Source organism: Ylistrum balloti, unplaced genomic scaffold (assembly GCF_031769215.1).
Source record: "Ylistrum balloti isolate Yb309-2 unplaced genomic scaffold, AGI_CSIRO_Ybal_v1 Utg371822, whole genome shotgun sequence".
NCBI lineage: Eukaryota > Metazoa > Mollusca > Bivalvia > Pectinida > Pectinidae > Ylistrum > Ylistrum balloti.
The window spans coordinates 51,907-69,784 of NW_026782906.1; the positions used below are offsets into that span (position 1 = coordinate 51,907).

The 17,878-nt window shown below is 37.2% G+C and overlaps 3 protein-coding genes across 3 annotated transcripts in view; all 3 read left to right on the top strand.

Moving 5' to 3' along the window:
• The first annotated feature begins 1,863 nt into the window (after positions 1 to 1,863).
• LOC132563693 (insulin-like growth factor-binding protein 2) lies at positions 1,864 to 8,566 on the top strand. The gene is made up of 7 exons (XM_060228443.1): positions 1,864 to 2,028; positions 3,811 to 3,946; positions 4,817 to 4,966; positions 5,434 to 5,509; positions 7,233 to 7,267; positions 7,711 to 7,866; positions 8,493 to 8,566. Exons 1-7 carry the CDS (start codon positions 1,864 to 1,866, stop codon positions 8,564 to 8,566), a joined length of 792 nt encoding a protein of 263 aa, XP_060084426.1.
• A 2,194-nt stretch (positions 8,567 to 10,760) lies between these two features.
• LOC132563697 (uncharacterized) lies at positions 10,761 to 15,773 on the top strand. The gene is made up of 6 exons (XM_060228449.1): positions 10,761 to 10,919; positions 13,152 to 13,290; positions 13,535 to 13,684; positions 14,990 to 15,124; positions 15,278 to 15,415; positions 15,691 to 15,773. Exons 1-6 carry the CDS (start codon positions 10,761 to 10,763, stop codon positions 15,771 to 15,773), a joined length of 804 nt encoding a protein of 267 aa, XP_060084432.1.
• Positions 15,774 to 17,317: 1,544 nt separating this feature from the next.
• The window catches only part of LOC132563698 (receptor-type tyrosine-protein phosphatase R-like), a gene marked incomplete at its 3' end in the record, with an annotated part of 39,224 nt that continues 38,663 nt past the window's right edge, over positions 17,318 to 17,878 (top strand). Inside the window, exons 1-2 of the mRNA XM_060228450.1 lie at positions 17,318 to 17,397; positions 17,513 to 17,817. Of these exons, the coding sequence (XP_060084433.1) occupies positions 17,325 to 17,397; positions 17,513 to 17,817 (378 nt within the window). The remainder of the gene's footprint in view (positions 17,398 to 17,512; positions 17,818 to 17,878) is intronic.

The following is a 17,878-nucleotide window of genomic DNA, read 5'->3' on the forward strand; positions in this document are numbered from 1 at the left end:
TTGATTTTTTTTTCCATTTAGGCAATTAAAGCTTTAATTAAAAGTTACAACTGTCAATATTTTTCACTCACCGAATGTTTTCGTATGAATGGATTGCAAATCGAAACCATACTTATTATAAAAAATATTTACATATTTAAGTGGAAAATGTGTAAGATACCCCGATAGAGTATCACTTTCAAAAGATGCAGGTTGATGAAAATTATCGGGAAGTCTTACAGTCATCTCATCGAGAAATATTCTATTTTTTGTGCGATATGAAACTTAATGTGTTTTATACTCGCCAGTTTGCCTGTTGGTTCCGTTGCTGTATACCTTGTTCTCATTCTAGAATGTGACTTTACATATTTGGATTGATGAATACAGACGGGACAGGTGTCATCGATGAAACAGAAGACGCTTACTCTTCCGGAACACATGTTCTAATTATCATTGTGATTGTTTTAGGAGTCTCCAGGCAAATATTTCTTTTGTTCATATTTTGCCAAAGTTTTATTGAACTGGGGTTTATGATTATGCTTATGTTAACATGCTGGTATTTTCTTGCTGTCTAGACAAGATCCGTTGCAATGTGAAACAGATACAGCAAAAACACTTGCCTCAATTAGACGTCGATATTTTGCTTTCTTGTGTACGACATTGAAATGTGACTTTGGACACTAATTGACACTAAATGATCTACTCTCTGTTCTACTTTGAAGTGTCTCGATGTAGCAATGATCTTCTTCCTGTTTACTTTGAAGTGTCTAGGTGTAGCAATGATCTACTTCCTCTTTACTTTGAAGTGTCTCGATGTAGCAATGATCTTCTTCCTGTTTACTTAGAAGTGTCTAGGTGTAGAAATGATCTACTCTCTGTTCTACTTTGAAGTGTCTAGGTGTAGAAATGATCTACTCCCTGTTTACGTTGAAGTGTCTCGATGTAGCAATGATCTTCTTCCTGTTTACTTTGAAGTGTCTCGATGTAGCAATGATCTTCTTCCTGTTTACGTTGAAATGTCTAGGTGTAGCAATGATCTTCTTCCTGTTTACGTTGAAATGTCTAGGTGTAGCAATGATCTTCTTCCTGTTTACGTTGAAGTGTCTAGGTGTAGCAATGATCTATTTCCTCTTTACTTTGAAGTGTCTCGATGTAGCAATGATCTTCTTCCTGTTTACTTTGAAGTGTCTAGGTGTAGCAATGATCTACTTCCTGTTTACTTTGAAGTGTCTCGATGTAGCAATGATCTTCTTCCTGTTTACTTTGAAGTGTCTAGGTGTAGCAATGATCTTCTTCCTGTTTACTTTAATGTGTATTGGTGTAGCAATAGTATACTTCCTGTTTTACTGTGAAGTGTCTCGATGTAGGAATTGTCAACTTCTTGGTTTGTTAGGAATGATCTTTCTGATGAAATGATCTACTTCTTGTTTACTTAGGAATGTCGCGTTACAGAAACCATCCATTTCCTATTCGCTGTAAAGAGCTACAGTGTGAGAATCGACTACTGGGGTGTGTTGAAAGCTTTTCTCCGTTATTTCTATCACAATTGTTAACACAACATACGTGCAATGAAATAATGTATTTCTTTCTCAAAAGTCTACAACATTTATTGCAGTACACTATTTTTCAACTTGACGATCATTGTTCGATTGACCTCTGCTATGTCCGTGGCCTACATGGTAATCTTATCTGGCTTGGTTGTTTCTTATCATCACAGGGACCCGACACATTCCAAAATGTGAAATTTCAATATTAATAGACATGTTTGTATAATATGAAACATAAGACCACCTTGAGACCCAAGCCCCTGTGCTTATCATTAGGTTGTCACACGGGGAGTGAACCCTAGTTGGAATATTCGGATTATTTCAATTCTGATTCAGCATGTTGCCTGTCATAGTAGTATTAGTAGCGAGTCTTGGGTACGCCTCGGCTATCGTCTGTACCCCAGAATTGTGTAAAGGGGTCGACAGGGAGACGCCTCTCAACTGTGCCGGTTCCATCATTAGAAATGGGGGATTTTGTGGATGCTCTGACGTTTGTGCGAAGGTATATTATGGTGAAGGTCATGAAATTGCTTTGTTAATTTATCAACAATCTAGTAGACAATCAAGATGAAAATATAGATACATATCTATTGTGATCTATCTATAAGTAATATATGTTCATTCCGGATTCGTCAGCTTTAGAATGTTGCCGACAATAAATTTAAATTGTCTGCATTTTGAAAAGATTTTTTATATCTTGGCAGCTGTGGTTGTTTCTACAACAGAAAATGGTTGAGGACTATAATGTTAAACGCTAATGCCAGAAATTTATGTATTTTTTTTTTTAAAAATTGGCTCATTTCTCCGTACTTATAAGACAGCTCCAGTAGAAACAAATGTGGTATACGACTTCTTTTCGATCGGACAAGCTTTCTTTATACAAGAGAATATATATATATATATATATAACAGAACCAATGGCAGTATAGCTTTTATCGTACACAATTATAGGATCATATAGACAACAAAAGACAAACTTCACTGGAGATGAGTTGGGCGAGTATAGAAGATGCACTTCTATGGAGATGGGGTAGTGTGTACAAAAGATTAACTTCTATGGAGATGGGGTAGTGTGTACAAAAGATTAACATCTATGGGGATGGAATGGGGTGTACAAAAGATTAACTTCTATGGGGATGGGGTAGGGTATACAAAAAATGCATTTCCATCGGGATTTGGGTGGGGGCATACAAAAGATGCACTTCTATGGAGATGGGGTAGTGTGTACAAAAGATTAACTTCTATGGAGATGGGGTAGTGTGTACAAAAGATTAACTTCTATGGGGATGGAATGGGGTGTACAAAAGATTAACTTCTATGGGGATGGGGTAGGGTATACAAAAATTGCATTTCCATCGGGATTTGGGTGGGGGCATACAAAAGATGCACTTCTATGGAGATGGGGTAGTGTGTACAAAAGATTAACTTCTATGGAGATGGGGTAGTGTGTACAAAAGATTAACTTCTATGGAGATGGGGTAGTGTGTACAAAAGATTAACTTCTATGGGGATGGGATGGGGCATACAAAAATTGCATTTCAATGGGGATTTGGGTGGGGGCATACAAAAGATGCACTTCCGGAGATACCAGTAATGTTCTTCGGGATAAATGTAAGATTGTTATAAAGAAAGTATGTTCAATAATGCGTGTCCTTAAAGAAACTGAGATGCAACGTAAAAGAAATACGTGACGTACTTCCGGAAGACTTGAGGGTACAAATCACTCATTGGCTGAGAGACACTACTAAACAGATGTAGAAAACGAGACATTGCAGAATCTAGAGTACCGATGTACTCTATGGAGAAATATAGTTGCTATAATTACTATCAAGAATACTATTATAACGATGAGGTACTTCCGGAAGAATGTAAATAACAAATTATGAACTTCCGGCGTGAGAAAAATAAGGCAACACTTCATGTTTACCGGGCAATGCCCAGTGTAGGGAGACGTTTCCTGTTTACAGGATGATGTCTGTTATAGGGAGACACTTTCTGTTTATCGAGAGATGTTCGGTATAGGGAGACACTCGCTGTTTATCGATAGACGTTCGGTATAGGGACATAGTTTCGTGATTATAAGGCAACACTTCCTGTTTACAGGATGATGTCTGTTATAGGGAGACACTTGCTGTTTATCGAGAGACGTTCAGTATAGGGACATAGTTTCATGGTTATAAGGAACTACTCGTTTGTGTTGTACTTAATCCTGAATGTCAAATAAAAGTGACATTACCTGTTTATACGAAAATCGATCATATTTCAAGTTATTCTCTATCTATAGGTAGAGGGGGAGGCCTGTCAAGCGACTTATATGTTTGGAATTATTCCTGCCGGTCGCTGTGACGACGGACTGGAATGCGTGCATGATACTACGGAACACTCCAGATTGGGTGTTGGAAGTTGCCAGAGAAAGCAAGGTACTCTTAACTCGAATTATCTTTTGAAATGTCATGCTGTATTTCAGTTGCTTTAGTACGTGAGTCAATATTCAGATGTAACCGATTATTGAACTGACCAATAGTTTTATAACTTGAACGTTTTCTGGTATCGATATATTTAATACCGTTCTACCATCGCAGAGTTACTTCCTTATCAGAACGATAAGACTGAAAACCAATGTGGACTACAAATGATTTCATACTCACTCCATACGTCAGCATCGACAACTACCACGTGTCAGCTGTCGTAATCCAGTGCCAGTAATGCTGAATATCAAATTTTGTCGGATTTTTTTCGACAGAATACAGATGAACTCCTGATGAAAATCGCCAAGGATGGTGGGAAAGCAGTTTCAATCGTGTTGAATGTTTACTGAGCTGAGCTGGTTAGACTTCCTAGTGTATAGTTTACCGTGTGATTACCTTAAGGAATATTATTGTTAAAATAGATCTTTCGTCTTAAACTATCTTACCATTCTATCCCTAATTATTGTGTTTGCATCATATTTGCTCATGAAAAGATCTTTTCTAAAGGAGGGCCGCGATAACCTATTCGGTTAGAGCGCGGTGTATGTAACTACGGGTGAAGATCCGTGATGCATGGTTTCTGTCTCTCAGAGAGCTGAGAAACGGACCGGTTTATGTTGATGTGGAATGCATTTGACTTTTCAGGACGTCAAGCGCAGGCCTCCCGTATGTTGTTCAATGTAAATGGCCCAGGCTGGTCACAGGAAGATAATCCTAACAAACATATATCTTTTGCACGTTTTGAGCAGAATATACTGGTGTGAAATTTACAATTGTTTAACCAAAATGGAACGATTGCAACTTTTCTGATTTTGGTTATAGATTCCGTCCGGTCATTTGAGGGTCACGCGCAGACGACGTGCGAGCAGATGCGCGCAGTTCAGCAGATTTCTTTTGTTATCTATAGCGGACAATGGATGGCCAAATGTGACGCTATGGGAAACTTCGAACCAGAGCAATGTGACAATGAAAGTAGGTCATCTAGAAAGTTTCACCTGGCCGCCTTGAGATTAGAATGTATATCTGAAGATTTTCCACTTGAACACTCCCTTTCTTGATAGTAATCTTTTGATATGAACTACGTCAAATATAAACTTGGTTGTTTTTCGGCTAGAAACTTCTATATAACAAATACTTGGACAGTTACAACTATTTAACATTGGACAGAACGTGTTATTAGATCTGTAAGAGATAACAGTTATGAATTATTATTTTTAGAAATCTTGATATATGTATAAATAACAGAGGTAGTCAAAAATAATGAACACTCTTTGTCTTCGAAACGAGGTTTTATTCGTCAAATTGTTAACAAGTTTAAGACATGAAGACTTTTCCCTCTAAAAAATCAAATTCAAATTGTATGTCGACGTTTGTGAAGAATTGCCTTCCTTTCTCTTCTGTTCAGTCCATTAACTTCTCAACATTTCATATTTTCCCAGATAAATGTTTCTGTGTTGACCAAAAGTCAGGACATCTGTTGTCTGAGAGACAGCTAGGTCACGTGGCCTGTTCTGGGTCTGCTTTCATTGACAGCCAAGGTAAGACCAGCAATTACTATAGATCAATATTAATAATTCATGAAATTCTGGTTAAAAATAAGGAAAAAACCAAAACATCATCTTAAAAACATACCACTGTGTTCACCGCCACATGTTCAGACGTTTTCCATCGTGTATATCGCACGTGTGGAGACGTATCCAACCGTATACACCGCACGTGTGAAGACGTATCCAACCGTGTACACTACCACGTGTGGAGACGTATCCAACCGTGTACACTACCACGTGTGGAGACGTATCCAACCGTGTACACTACTACGTGTGGAGACGTATCCAACCGTGTACACTACCACGTGTGGAGACGTATCCAACCGTGTACACTACTACGTGTGGAGACATATCCAACCGTGTACACTACCACGTGTGGAAACGTATCCAACCGTGTACACTACCACGTGTGGCGACTTTTCCATCGTGCACAACGCCGCCATATGTTAAGATGTTTTCCCTCCATGAACACAACAGAGTATGAAGACACTTTCCGCATAGAACACCGCCACATATATAGACATTTCCAAACGTAAACAAAACCACGTGTTCAAGAGCTTTTCACAGTGTACACCACCACGAGTTCAGAAGCTTTTCATCGTGTACACCGCCACGTGTTCAGACGCTTTTCACCGTGTACACCGCCACGTGTTTAGACGCTTTTCACCGTGTACACCGCCACGTGTTCAGACGCTTTTCACCGTGTACATCGCCACGTGTTCAGAAGATTTCCACCGTGTACACCGCCAAGTTCGGAGATATTTACCACCGTGTACACTGACACATAGTCAGACGCTTCCCACCTTGTACACCACCCACATGTTTAGACGCTAACTGGTAGGTTGTACATCATTGTATGTTTGGACACGTGAACGTCGACACGTGGTGTAATGGGGGTCTTCTCTTGTTGTGGGAGGTTTCTTGTGAACTATAACTGAAGCGTACAAAAAAGCACGTGCAAATAAAAGAAGAAATTTACGGAGGACGAAATCATAAAAAAAAGAGTTTCTGGTTGACAACATCCTCGTCGAGTATGGTGGTAAGATCTTCCAACAGACTATTAGCATACCTATGGGAACCAACTGAGTCCCTCTGTTGCCTGACTTGTTTTTGTTTTCATACGAGGCTGAATTTATTGAAGAGCTTATCTTAACAAGGCACAAAATCCTCGCAAAGTCGTTTAATTTCACTTTCAGATATATTGATGACGTCTTGTCTCTAAATACCAATAAATTTATTAGCCACGTTCTTTGTAAATACCCACCAGACTTTCTATATCAGCCGCTAATCTCGATTTTTTCCTTCAACGAAACCAACAAGGACAAGCTGTATGAAAAACGTGATAATTTCGGTTTCCCTATTGTGACTTTTCCCATGGTATTTACATGTCGCAGATGATTCGCTATTCAAGGATATGTTCCCATTGTCACAATTTTCTTGCAAGGAGTCGCAAACTGAAGGACAAACTCGTGGTTTCAAAAAATTGCAGGTTGTAAAAAATTATGGCAAGTTTTATGGTCGTCATAGCGATTTCAATGAAAAGTATCATCTTTGTATTATATGACGTGTTTCATGCTCGTTAGTTTGCCTGTCGGTAGCTTTGTTGTATACCTTGCTCTCATTCGAGAAAGTGACGTTGCTTACTTGGATTGATCAGGTTGACATGGTTGGTGTCGTCAATAAAGCAGAAGACGCTTACTCTTCCTGAACACATGGTCTTATTCTAGTTTCTTTTTTCAGGAGTCTCCGTGTAAATCGTTCATTTGTTCATATTTTGTCCAAGTTTTATTGAATCTGAGTTAGGATTATGCTGACACGTTAGTATTTTCTTGATATTTTTCATCTCTTTGTTTACTAGCACATGTGGAAGTCGTTTACATGGATTTAGGGTGGGAAGAGGGATGTTGTGTATGTTCATACCGCTTTGGGGTGGGAAGAGTGGTGTTTGTGTGTGTTCACAAGGATTTGGGGTAGAAAGAGGGGCGTTTGTGTGTTTGCTTGGATTTGAGGTGGGGAGAGGGGTGTTTGTGCGTGTTAACACGGATTTTGGGTGTGAAGACGGTGTTTATGCTGGTTAACACGGATTGCTTGATTTGTCCTTTAGACATTTTCCTACTTTGTAGTGTTGACAAAATAACAAATATTTTCATATTTCTACAATTATCACAGTTCCTTTGGCCTCCCGCGATGTGGCTAAACGTGCCGCTACGCCATGTCAACTAGCCAGATCGCACGCAATGTTGTCGATGGTTGTTTACGACGGTCAGTGGTTCCCTAACTGTGACGCCCAGGGAAAATATCTCCCTCGACAGTGTGACAATCAACGTAAGTCACCTGATCAACGTAATCTATTGAGATAAATCAAAAATAAGAAAAGCATACACTAAATATGGAGTTGTCAAAGGTGCCTATCCTTAAGTCGTGTTTCCTGTTTACATATCTGATTCAATGATTAGTCTGTGTTAAAGGATGTTTGTGTGCACACATTTTTGCATGTAGTCTTTTTTGTTTGTTTTTATTAAAGTGTTTTGTTTTTATAACTATTTATATATTCACGTGTGCCTTTTTAATTTAGCGTCTGTTCATTTAACACTTTTTTCATCTATACTTTGTTTTGGTTTTACAATTGTACAAATGTATGTGCTACGCCTGTTTGTTGTATATATCTGTTTTATATAGGTTTTCATCACTTTGCTATTACAAATTGTTGTTTTTACATTTGTTGGTTTTACACCTGCCCTCTTTGTATTAACTATCTATTTTTACGTTGTTTTTTGTGTGTGCGTGTTTTTTTTTTATTTTTGCATTTCAGTTTAGTAGATTACCTGTGGGCAAATCTGTCTTCCTTGTCAGTTGTTTATTTTGCACCTGTTTGTATTCCTCTGTTTGTTTTCAGACTAGCTTGTTTTCCTTTATACATCTAATCATTTTACACCTACTTGTGTCTACAGATAAGTGTTTCTGTGTGGACACCCTGAGCGGTAAGCTGCTGACTGATAGAGAACTCGGCGACGTACAATGCTAAGCGTGAAATCGATCGCGAATATTTCGTCCAAGTCGAATGTTTATTGTAAATAAAACGAATGGTCAAATACTTCCTATTTTAATTTATGTCTTTCAAAATAATTTCACACTGTTGTGAAGTTTGGGATGGATGCTCTCTCAGTGATGCAGACAAACAAGAAAAAAACTTAGAATCTGCTAGAATCATCACTGGTTTACCATCTTATACCAGTAGAAATTCACTCTATACTGAAAGTGGTCTAGAACCACTATCAGACAAACGCTCTAGGAGAAAATTATAGCTTTTCTACAAAATAGGTAACAATTTCACTCCTGATTTTCTGTCCTCTCTATTGTCCCTTTAAATATCAGAAAACTCTTAATATAACCTCCGTAATGCACAAAATTACTCTTTACCAAATTTCCCGTCTACTATCCGACTTTGGAACCAACGTGAACAAAGTGTTTCTTACTCTATCTTTTAAACTTCTCTTCGAACCACTACAATAGTTCCAAATTATTATTTGATTGGTAGTAGTAAGGCTAATATACCGTACGCGAGGTTAAGAAGTAAACCCTGTACCTTAAACAATGACCTTTTCAGTTCCAATCTTATAGATTTCCGTTGCTGTCAATGTGGACATCCTGTTGAAGATAACTTACCACTATTTTTTTGTAATTATGCGGACCAGAGAACAATTCTATACCGAGAACTAAATAATTCTATCCCTCTAGACCTACAGTTACTTCTATATGGTAACATTAACTACTTGTATGAAGATAATGTAAAATATATCAAATCACTCAGCAATATATACTTAACTCAAATAGATTTTGATCTATCTCCATCCCACTCTCTCTCTCTGTAAAATTTAAAGGTACACTTACACTATAAAAATGATTGGTCTCTCTTTGCTCCGGCGCACAAGTGGTGATGTTCACTTGAAGGACCCGTATAACGTGAGAAAGTGAAATAAGCACGGGATGTGACGAACTTTAGAAAAGGTTGCAAGTTTTGAAAAGTGTTATGTTTTTCCACTAGTGTTGTTCATTGTAGGAGAGACCGATTTACAAGAAATTAATTAAATTCTCTCTCTCTCTCTCTTTCTCTCTCTCTGTCTCTCTCTCTTCGCATAATAGTTGTATTTAAACACGTCGTCTTGTCTGGTTAATATGTATTTTGTCAAACTTTATAGGAAAGGGCTTATGTAAGTTAGAAAGCTTGTGTCCAAACCTACCTGCATTTTTGATACCAATAAAATATGTTTGAATCAAAATAATTTCACACATGCTTTCTTTTCACCAATCTTTTTGTACTAGTAGTATGATAAACTATTTTACATTAAGACATTTGGCCATGTCGTTTTCTAATAGGTTAGTTTTTGAAAGATTATTTTACACAAAATAATTTATTGAAAGGTTATTTCACACAAAGTGATTTTGCACAAGACTATTTTACACAAAGTAATTTTGAGCAAACCTATTTTACCAAAAGCCAAAAAAACAGAATCCTTCAGTTTTATTGAGAGTAACCATGGAACTTCTCTTGAGAGCTTAAACGCTTTTGACTGATATTCTCAAAATATGTTTAAAACGCTTTGTTTTTGTTTCTTGAAAGGTATTTGATGTTTAGCCATATTTGTACGCAGCAATTCGATTTACTGAACAACTTTTATGTCTACTTTTTTTCGTTTCTCCTCTAACAGCTAACACATGATGTTAAAATTTTCAAAAAGAAAGTTTCATACAATATAGATATATATCTATATGGTGCTTCCTAAAATTATCCCTCTGGTTTTTCAATAATTGAATAGTCGAAGATTTGAATATTTCGTTTCGTATCTTATGTAGATGCGGCATTAATGGCAAACCGAGAAAATTACATTTACCGAAATTATTTTCAAGAACGAGGTGGGGTTATCCCATTAGATGTAGCAATTTATATCGCCCTCCGAGCTATCTCATCCAAGGACGCCCTTCCATTAGTTAGGCGACACCGATCTTATCACCATGGAATAGGATAGTTCAATATAAAAGCTGATTTCTTCGTCCACAATCTGTTGTAATCATCAAGACGAGGTCACATCCTTATCTCTGGCATGCTTGAATCAAATGATAAGCTTTTACCTATCAGTATGCTGTCCTGACTTTAAAACGCATAAACGCTTGTATAACTAGTGTCTGCCTTTTAACAATCTTAGCATCGGCTAGTAGTGATGTATTACATTTTAGTATGGACAATTATTAGCGCCGCGACCGCCTTAAGCTGCGGTCCTGAAACTTGTGCCGTTGTAGGGCCTTCTCTCCCATTACATTGTAAAGGGACGATTATCAAAAACGGTGGGTTTTGCGGTTGTTACGACGTGTGCGCCAAGGTACGTAAAAAAGCCTACGGAAACAAAAAGCAAACAGAATGGTAATTTCATTCTCTTCCATTTAAAAAAAAAATCTTTGAACAACAATTATTTTACATCCACTTTTAAATCAGCGGACAAGAGCATATCGTGAACTACTGATACGAAAAAGATGTAAAAACATACTTCAAAGTCAAAAAGTCAGTAGTCTGGAATCGACATCCGAAACGATTTGATTTGCAATTATACAACGGTAAGAATCTACACGGCCTATCCGCGACTGTTGAGGCAACGTGTCTGCAGCGCCGCCATCTTGGGAAGGTATTGCCGCTAGCACCAAACCATAGCTACACAGTGGGCCTCATGCTAGAAATCTCACTGAAAAAAAGCTCGGTCACTAACCCACGTATCAACACAAATACTTCATTTTAAAGCTGGGAAAAAGTTCTATGCTGTAGTCATCTTAAAGTAGGGTTATCAGGAATCAAAATTAAAGAAAAATATAACGGAAATATTTAAAATGTAAAAATTATTGAAAAAAAAATACTCCTCATTTATTTTGCATAGGATAATTTTAACAATAGACAGACATAAAATAACCCAACCCACCGAAAAAAAATCCAATAAAATAGAACAATTAAGATATAAAAAATAGCCTTTTATTCAAATTTATCCTTTTTTAAAATATAAATAAATAACTTGATTGTGGCAATGAAAAAAAGCTATATAGAAGCGACCATGTGGACCTATGGACCTAGTCCCTGGACAGGTGTTCACCCCAAAAATGAATTTATTTTTTAATGGCTTTCATATCAAAGTGCAATTAATTATATATCAGTTTCATTCATGCGACTGTCTTTACTGAACCTCATTTTAAGGGGGATTGGGGTAAGGAGCAATATACCCCAGGATTTAGGCACTTAATTTGTAGAGTGAATAATATGTGTGAATACATAATGTCAATCTATTAAAAGTTATATCAGCATGCAGAACACTGAATGCAAAGTACCACACAGCAGCTAACAGCCTCTGACCATGAGATGCATTAATTGATATCATATATAGTCACATGCAGTGTGACTGTGGGAGTCTTAGGAAAAACATGAAACTAAGAGACATTTTCATTCACATTTCAATACATAACAATATGCAGGGTGAATCTGCAAAATGACACAAGAAAATCAAGTGCACAATAAAAGTATGCCTTGATATTTATATGAGTAATTTATAAATAACATAATCCCACTGGCTACTTTCTTGAATTTTGGTGCATTAGGAATGCGGAGGCCACAGCAAAACAATACAATCGGATCTCGCTTGAACATTCACATACATATGCAGAGAAGGTAAACCTATAATCCAATAACTGTTTGAAAAATTGATGCAACAACAATCACATCATTCAAGACAATAATGAAAACAAGTACAGTGTAACCTTGCTTGAAGTGCAAACTACTTTATCTTAAGTCCCATGTTGAACCAGACAAATACAAAGAATACACTCTCTACATATGCAGCAATGATACCATAAACCAGTCAACAAATCATGTCTTCTGTCTATATGTTCTGTATTCATCAGTTATAAGCCCATGTATTGTACAAGTTACAGGCTAGTTGCTTATTTTGTGACCAAAATGAAACTACTGTCAAACACAAAAGGTAACTGTAATCAATCACACTACTTTGCACACGTCAGTGCACAACATCATGTTACAGTGAAATATAAAAAAATACTACTCCCTACATCAGGCGAATGACCATCTCTTAGTATAGCTGGTCAAATACTTCATGATAGTATTTCAAAAAGCCCTTTCATCATTACTTGAAACACTGCCTGTTACAGTGACATCTACTACTCAGAACTATATATATGTTTACAAGTCAAAATGAATAGGCCCTATCATACAAAGGTAAATCGGATAAGGCACACATTCTGTAGAACATCAGTTTGTACATGATAATAACTTGACAGCTTGAACAATACCTGCTCAAGATGGCGGATCGCTAGACACGTCACGGGCGCCGTCGTGCGGCATCTAGGGTTAAATATCTATGATCTTCAATACATATTTGGGAATAATAAAAAAAATATTATTGACTTGGCTTTCCCTTATAATGGCAGTGTTATCTTTCAAATTCCCGATCTTTGCTTCCTAATTTCTAGTTACCTTAATCCAAGTTTTTATCTCTTTTATAAAGATAACAAATTTGCAATTTGAAAGATCACAAGATGTTTTTTTATTTCCGGTTTAGCAAGCTGGCGAATCATGCCAAGCTCAACCAGGACTTGACGGGGTTTCCAGATACGGCACGTGCGAACCAGGTCTGATATGTGTCCCTCACGGTGAGATGGTCAGTCTAGGGTATGGCCGCTGCCATATTCCCCGAGAACGTAAGTATTAGAAAATATGGATCTTAATGTCATACAGATCAAGGAAGACAGCTCGTGATATTTCCCCAGAACGATCTAGCTTTATTTTTCGCGAGATGCTTGTTTTGTTATGAATTGAAACTACAAACCGAAGAATTTTCAATGAGTTAAAGATTATGGTATCGAAATGTTGTTGCAGCTGAAAGTGAAATCAATAAGGAGTTGGTTTTACCTTCCTTGAACATTTTCTTTTCTTTATTACTAGCCCGATGGTTGACCTCAATGATGACCCACAATACCCCGTGCGAACAGATGAGGCGCGCGCGACTGCTTTCCATGGTCGTCTGGCAGGGTCAGTGGACACCCGTGTGTGACGCCCTTGGTAACTTCGTTGTGCACCAATGCGACAACATAGGTAGGATTGCTCTTTCCGTACATATTGGCAGCTTGTCTGATAGGCGAAAAACTTTCCAGAACTGTTGTTCGGAAACTCTGATAAACAGAATCTAAAGTTGTGGTTTTCTTTTGAGTGCTGAAATATTTCTCCTGTTGTGTTGACATCGCCTTAAAGTTACAAGTAGTTTCAACATGCACTAGGTAGCGACAAAAACAATACTAAGATGAGTAAATCGGAGATCTCGGTCATAAATAAGACAGAGAGTTGTCGTTCCTTACTTTCATTCTTTAAAGCTGTTGCAGGCGCTTTTAGATCTCAACACAAAGTGGCTGGTGTTTCTTAGGAATCTGAAAGAGATCTCGGTCAGTCCTTTACAGACGAAGTTCAGCGAGTCCCATGGTTTTCATTGAGGTATCCAACAGGTACTCTAAGGAGCACCAACCCGCAAGAAAATGATTAAATGAAGGAACCTCTATTTCTGTGGAAAAAAACAAATTGTAAGCCATGGATATCAGTTTTGCTTAGCAAAATTTAGAAATCTGATTTAGTGTTATACTTAATTACTCTAATAGTGGAAATAATGACCACTAATCGACAAGAAGGTGTCCGATGGTAACATTTCTTGTTTGGATTTGAACAATAGATTTTTTGATTGGTTGATCTAGGGGAAGTAAAATTTACAATAAAGAATTAAAATCAAAATATTACATATTTAGATACTAAAGCTATTCAGATAAAGATGTGTCTTAGGAGATTGCACACGTTTCATGTTTATAAATACTCGTGTCAATTGACCTGCATTCACAAAGGCACTGACCACAGCTGACATTCAGAATGGACATTAGCTCAAACACATCGTTATGTATGCACATTTATCTTGATCAAACAAGAAAATACCAGCAAAAAAACGACAGCTCATAAAAATTTCATGGTGTCTTTTTGTGTTTTGTTATCGATAACATAGTCCTTTTTTGTATGAATAGAAGAAACATTTTACCGCCATGAAAATAAATTAAGGCCAACGATGCTCGGAGGCTTTTATAAACAGATTGGGATTTCTTCCAAAATGGAGTTATCGCCCTTCTTACTAATTTTCCGGTATCGGAAAACCACGCGAATTTAAAAAAAAATATATAAAACCCTACTGGAAATACCTGGGCCTACTTTTTAATGTGTCGATAAATTACACTGACAACCAATGAGAATCATTTGCGCCTTTCTGGTGAGGACCTAACCTTTTTGTTCAGGTTTACCGAGAAATCCCGTGTGATGGATGTAGCAAAATGATTCTTTATGATAACTATGATGTATATTGATTTTAAGGCCAGTGTTTTTGTGTGGATACTCAAAGTGGGAAGCTTCTGACTAGCAAGACACTTGGAGCCGTGGATTGTAGTAGTCAACAGCTTATCAACCAAAAGTCAACTGATACAATGGTACAGAGAAAGGCACTTGCTGGTTAGTATTGTTAATAAAACTAGGTCACAATGACCCAGAATCTAACCGATGCGTCTGTATTATCAATATAAGATTGAACAAAAGACACACAAGTAAATAGCGCCTTTTAATAATTTAGAGTTATAAATTTTCTGTTGTACTTTTACTTTTTAGCCCGTCTGCTAGATTTTGACTTGACGTGTGAAATGGACAGACAAACTCGTCTTATGAATATGGCAGTTTGGAAGGGACAATGGATACCAAAGTGCGATTCTCATGGAAATTACCTTCCACACCAATGCGACAATGAGGGTGAGTGCATGGGTATCTATATCGTCCCATTGGAAATCTTTAAAAGATTTATAATCGTCAGAATTCGAATCATTTGAATGTTTTAATTAACGCTGTTTTACATAAAAATCTGAAACAATCACCTTAATGACAACGAATAATAGAGCTCTATTGCAATACAAAATACTTATGCTTCTGTTGCATATTAAAAGGTTTTCATGTTGAAACTTCATAATTGTGAAATGTCAAATACGCATTACTTATATAGAAAAGAAATTTACGAATTTCTTTGACAGGACAATGTTTCTGTGTTGACACTACGCGAGGCACACTACTTACGGAGAAATCCAGCAAACCGGTGGATTGTACGGGAAATTAGATGAAAGATTTGTTGGTAGCGATCGTTATTGTTTACCATTAATAAAAATAACAACATTCAAGTTTAGTTGTATGGTTGTTTATATATTACATGAGTTGATTTAAAGCAGTGTTTATATATCTGTCTGTGTTATTACTATGAAAATCTACGAAAAAAGTTTTTTAGTTGCATATTCAATATATGGGCAAATGGAGTCAGAATTCTTGCATACCTTTTTTCAATGAGAGCAAAACAAAATTAAGCTGACAAACATGCCACACCCACAGAGTGCTCCGAGTTAGTGGTTGAAACATGCAGTGAATGACGGACTCGGCTTAATTGAACAGGAAACCTTTAAATATCTTCTATAGATAGGATTACATAAGTTTTCATTTTATAAGAGACATTATGAAACGAATGTTCGAAGATTTTGCGTGGTTTTTGCAAGCCTTAGGCGAGCAAAAATTTAAAATTCGAGACAGGTTTCATATATAAAGTTACGTTTTGACAGGTTTTAAAGTCATATTATGGATGACAAAACCGAACGGAATGAGCCATTTTCTATAGCCACGACGTGCAGCATTGTTCATCTAATCACATCACAAATCAACTTCTAACGCTTCAGGATATACTACATTAGTGACATATACGCTAGAATATTAAAGGGCGAGACAACTGATAACAGCTGGCGGATCATCTACTTAAAAGTTTTGAATATCAGGAAAATGAACACAATCATCGATCGTAGATACAGATACGGGTTTCTCGGATCAACACGACGTAGGATATAGCATCTTAATCGTTCGTTGGAACCCGCTACGAAAAAAAGGGACACTTTCCGAATACATGACACAGTGCACAATTAAACTGGACATTGATTTGGTTTTTTCGAGTAATATAAGAAAAATCTGTGGAAATTTAATACCCGTTTAAAATCAATTTATTATTTATAATTATAAATGGTATTAAATAAATTCGTTAAATCTAATGACGGGGCATCCTTGAACACGTCCCCATTCCAATGTAACCTCGTGGCGAATCCCGCTATATATGACGTCACTACTGTCAATACTGCCACGTGCTAAATTCAAGGGCCCTAATTTTAATAATTTCCATGAATGACCAGTTTTATTGATCGTTTCTCGTGACACTACATTTTTTATTAATCGAGGAGATTACCTGCTCAATAATCATTTGTAAAATTAATGTGTTTCCATTTCATCTACCTGATTCTGTGTGACAAACACACACAAGTGGGTTGTTTCGCTTCGGAGGCTGAAAGGAACGTTTTCGGTCTTTCCGCAATGTTTACAAACGTCAAGCTACACTGAATTCCTCCGCCAGGTGTGAAGTATTCTATCATATCCATTTCTGTAACTGCATTCAACTGTAAAACAACGTGACAGAACTGTAACTAAATGTCATACATTTTCGGTGAATTACTCGTCAATTAATATAATGTCATTTTATAGAACTATATCTTTTCGCGTAGTGATATATATTTGCACAGCAGTTTGTCATGTTTTAGAATACACACTCTGAAACAGCCTGGTTCAGCGCTTGGCCGTGCCGATGGGCCCTCACATAACGAAACAACATTCATTTGTTGTTATTTTCGTGTCTATGCTATGCAGCACATACGCAGGTAAGGTTATATTCCATTCTTTTGTCGTGTCATTTTTGTAATAATTTGTCAACTGTATTCTGCTGTTTGCACTGATGTGATTTACCGAGTACAGTAACACTTGTCTTATCTGCAGGTTCGGAAAATGGCGCAGGTATCAATTCTGATGGATTGTATATTGTGAGACAACAGGTTTCGAATAATGGATACGATCCTAGCAGTCTGTTCGCATTGTCACCAGGTGTCGACAAAACACGTGTATCACCCTTCAATTGGCTAAAAATTGGGATTAATAAAAATGTTCAGTCGGTTAAAATGAAAACTGGATGGAAGGAAGAGTTCCATGAGAGGATAAAGCGGTCGTTAGGAAAAGTGAAAACCAGACCGATGGATAAATTTGACATGTCAACCACAATACCTGCACAATACATTGTGGTTGTGGTGAGTAGTTTGATAATTATTAATTATTCCTTTGTGGCATTTATATGTATGTCTCTATAGT

Bases quoted from the DNA above. Each gene is read 5' to 3' on its own strand.
- LOC132563693 (XM_060228443.1), top strand. From the start codon at position 1,864: ATGTTGCCTGTCATAGTAGTATTAGTAGCGAGTCTTGGGTACGCCTCG. The intron at 4,967-5,433 runs GTAGGTCATCTA...ATATTTTCCCAG, and splicing joins AGAGCAATGTGACAATGAAA to ATAAATGTTTCTGTGTTGAC. The intron at 5,510-7,232 runs GTCTGCTTTCAT...ATAAAGCAGAAG, and splicing joins GGTCACGTGGCCTGTTCTGG to ACGCTTACTCTTCCTGAACA.
- LOC132563697 (XM_060228449.1), top strand. From the start codon at position 10,761: ATGTATTACATTTTAGTATGGACAATTATTAGCGCCGCGACCGCCTTA. The intron at 15,125-15,277 runs GTTAGTATTGTT...TTTACTTTTTAG, and splicing joins ACAGAGAAAGGCACTTGCTG to CCCGTCTGCTAGATTTTGAC. The intron at 15,416-15,690 runs GTGAGTGCATGG...TTTCTTTGACAG, and splicing joins ACACCAATGCGACAATGAGG to GACAATGTTTCTGTGTTGAC.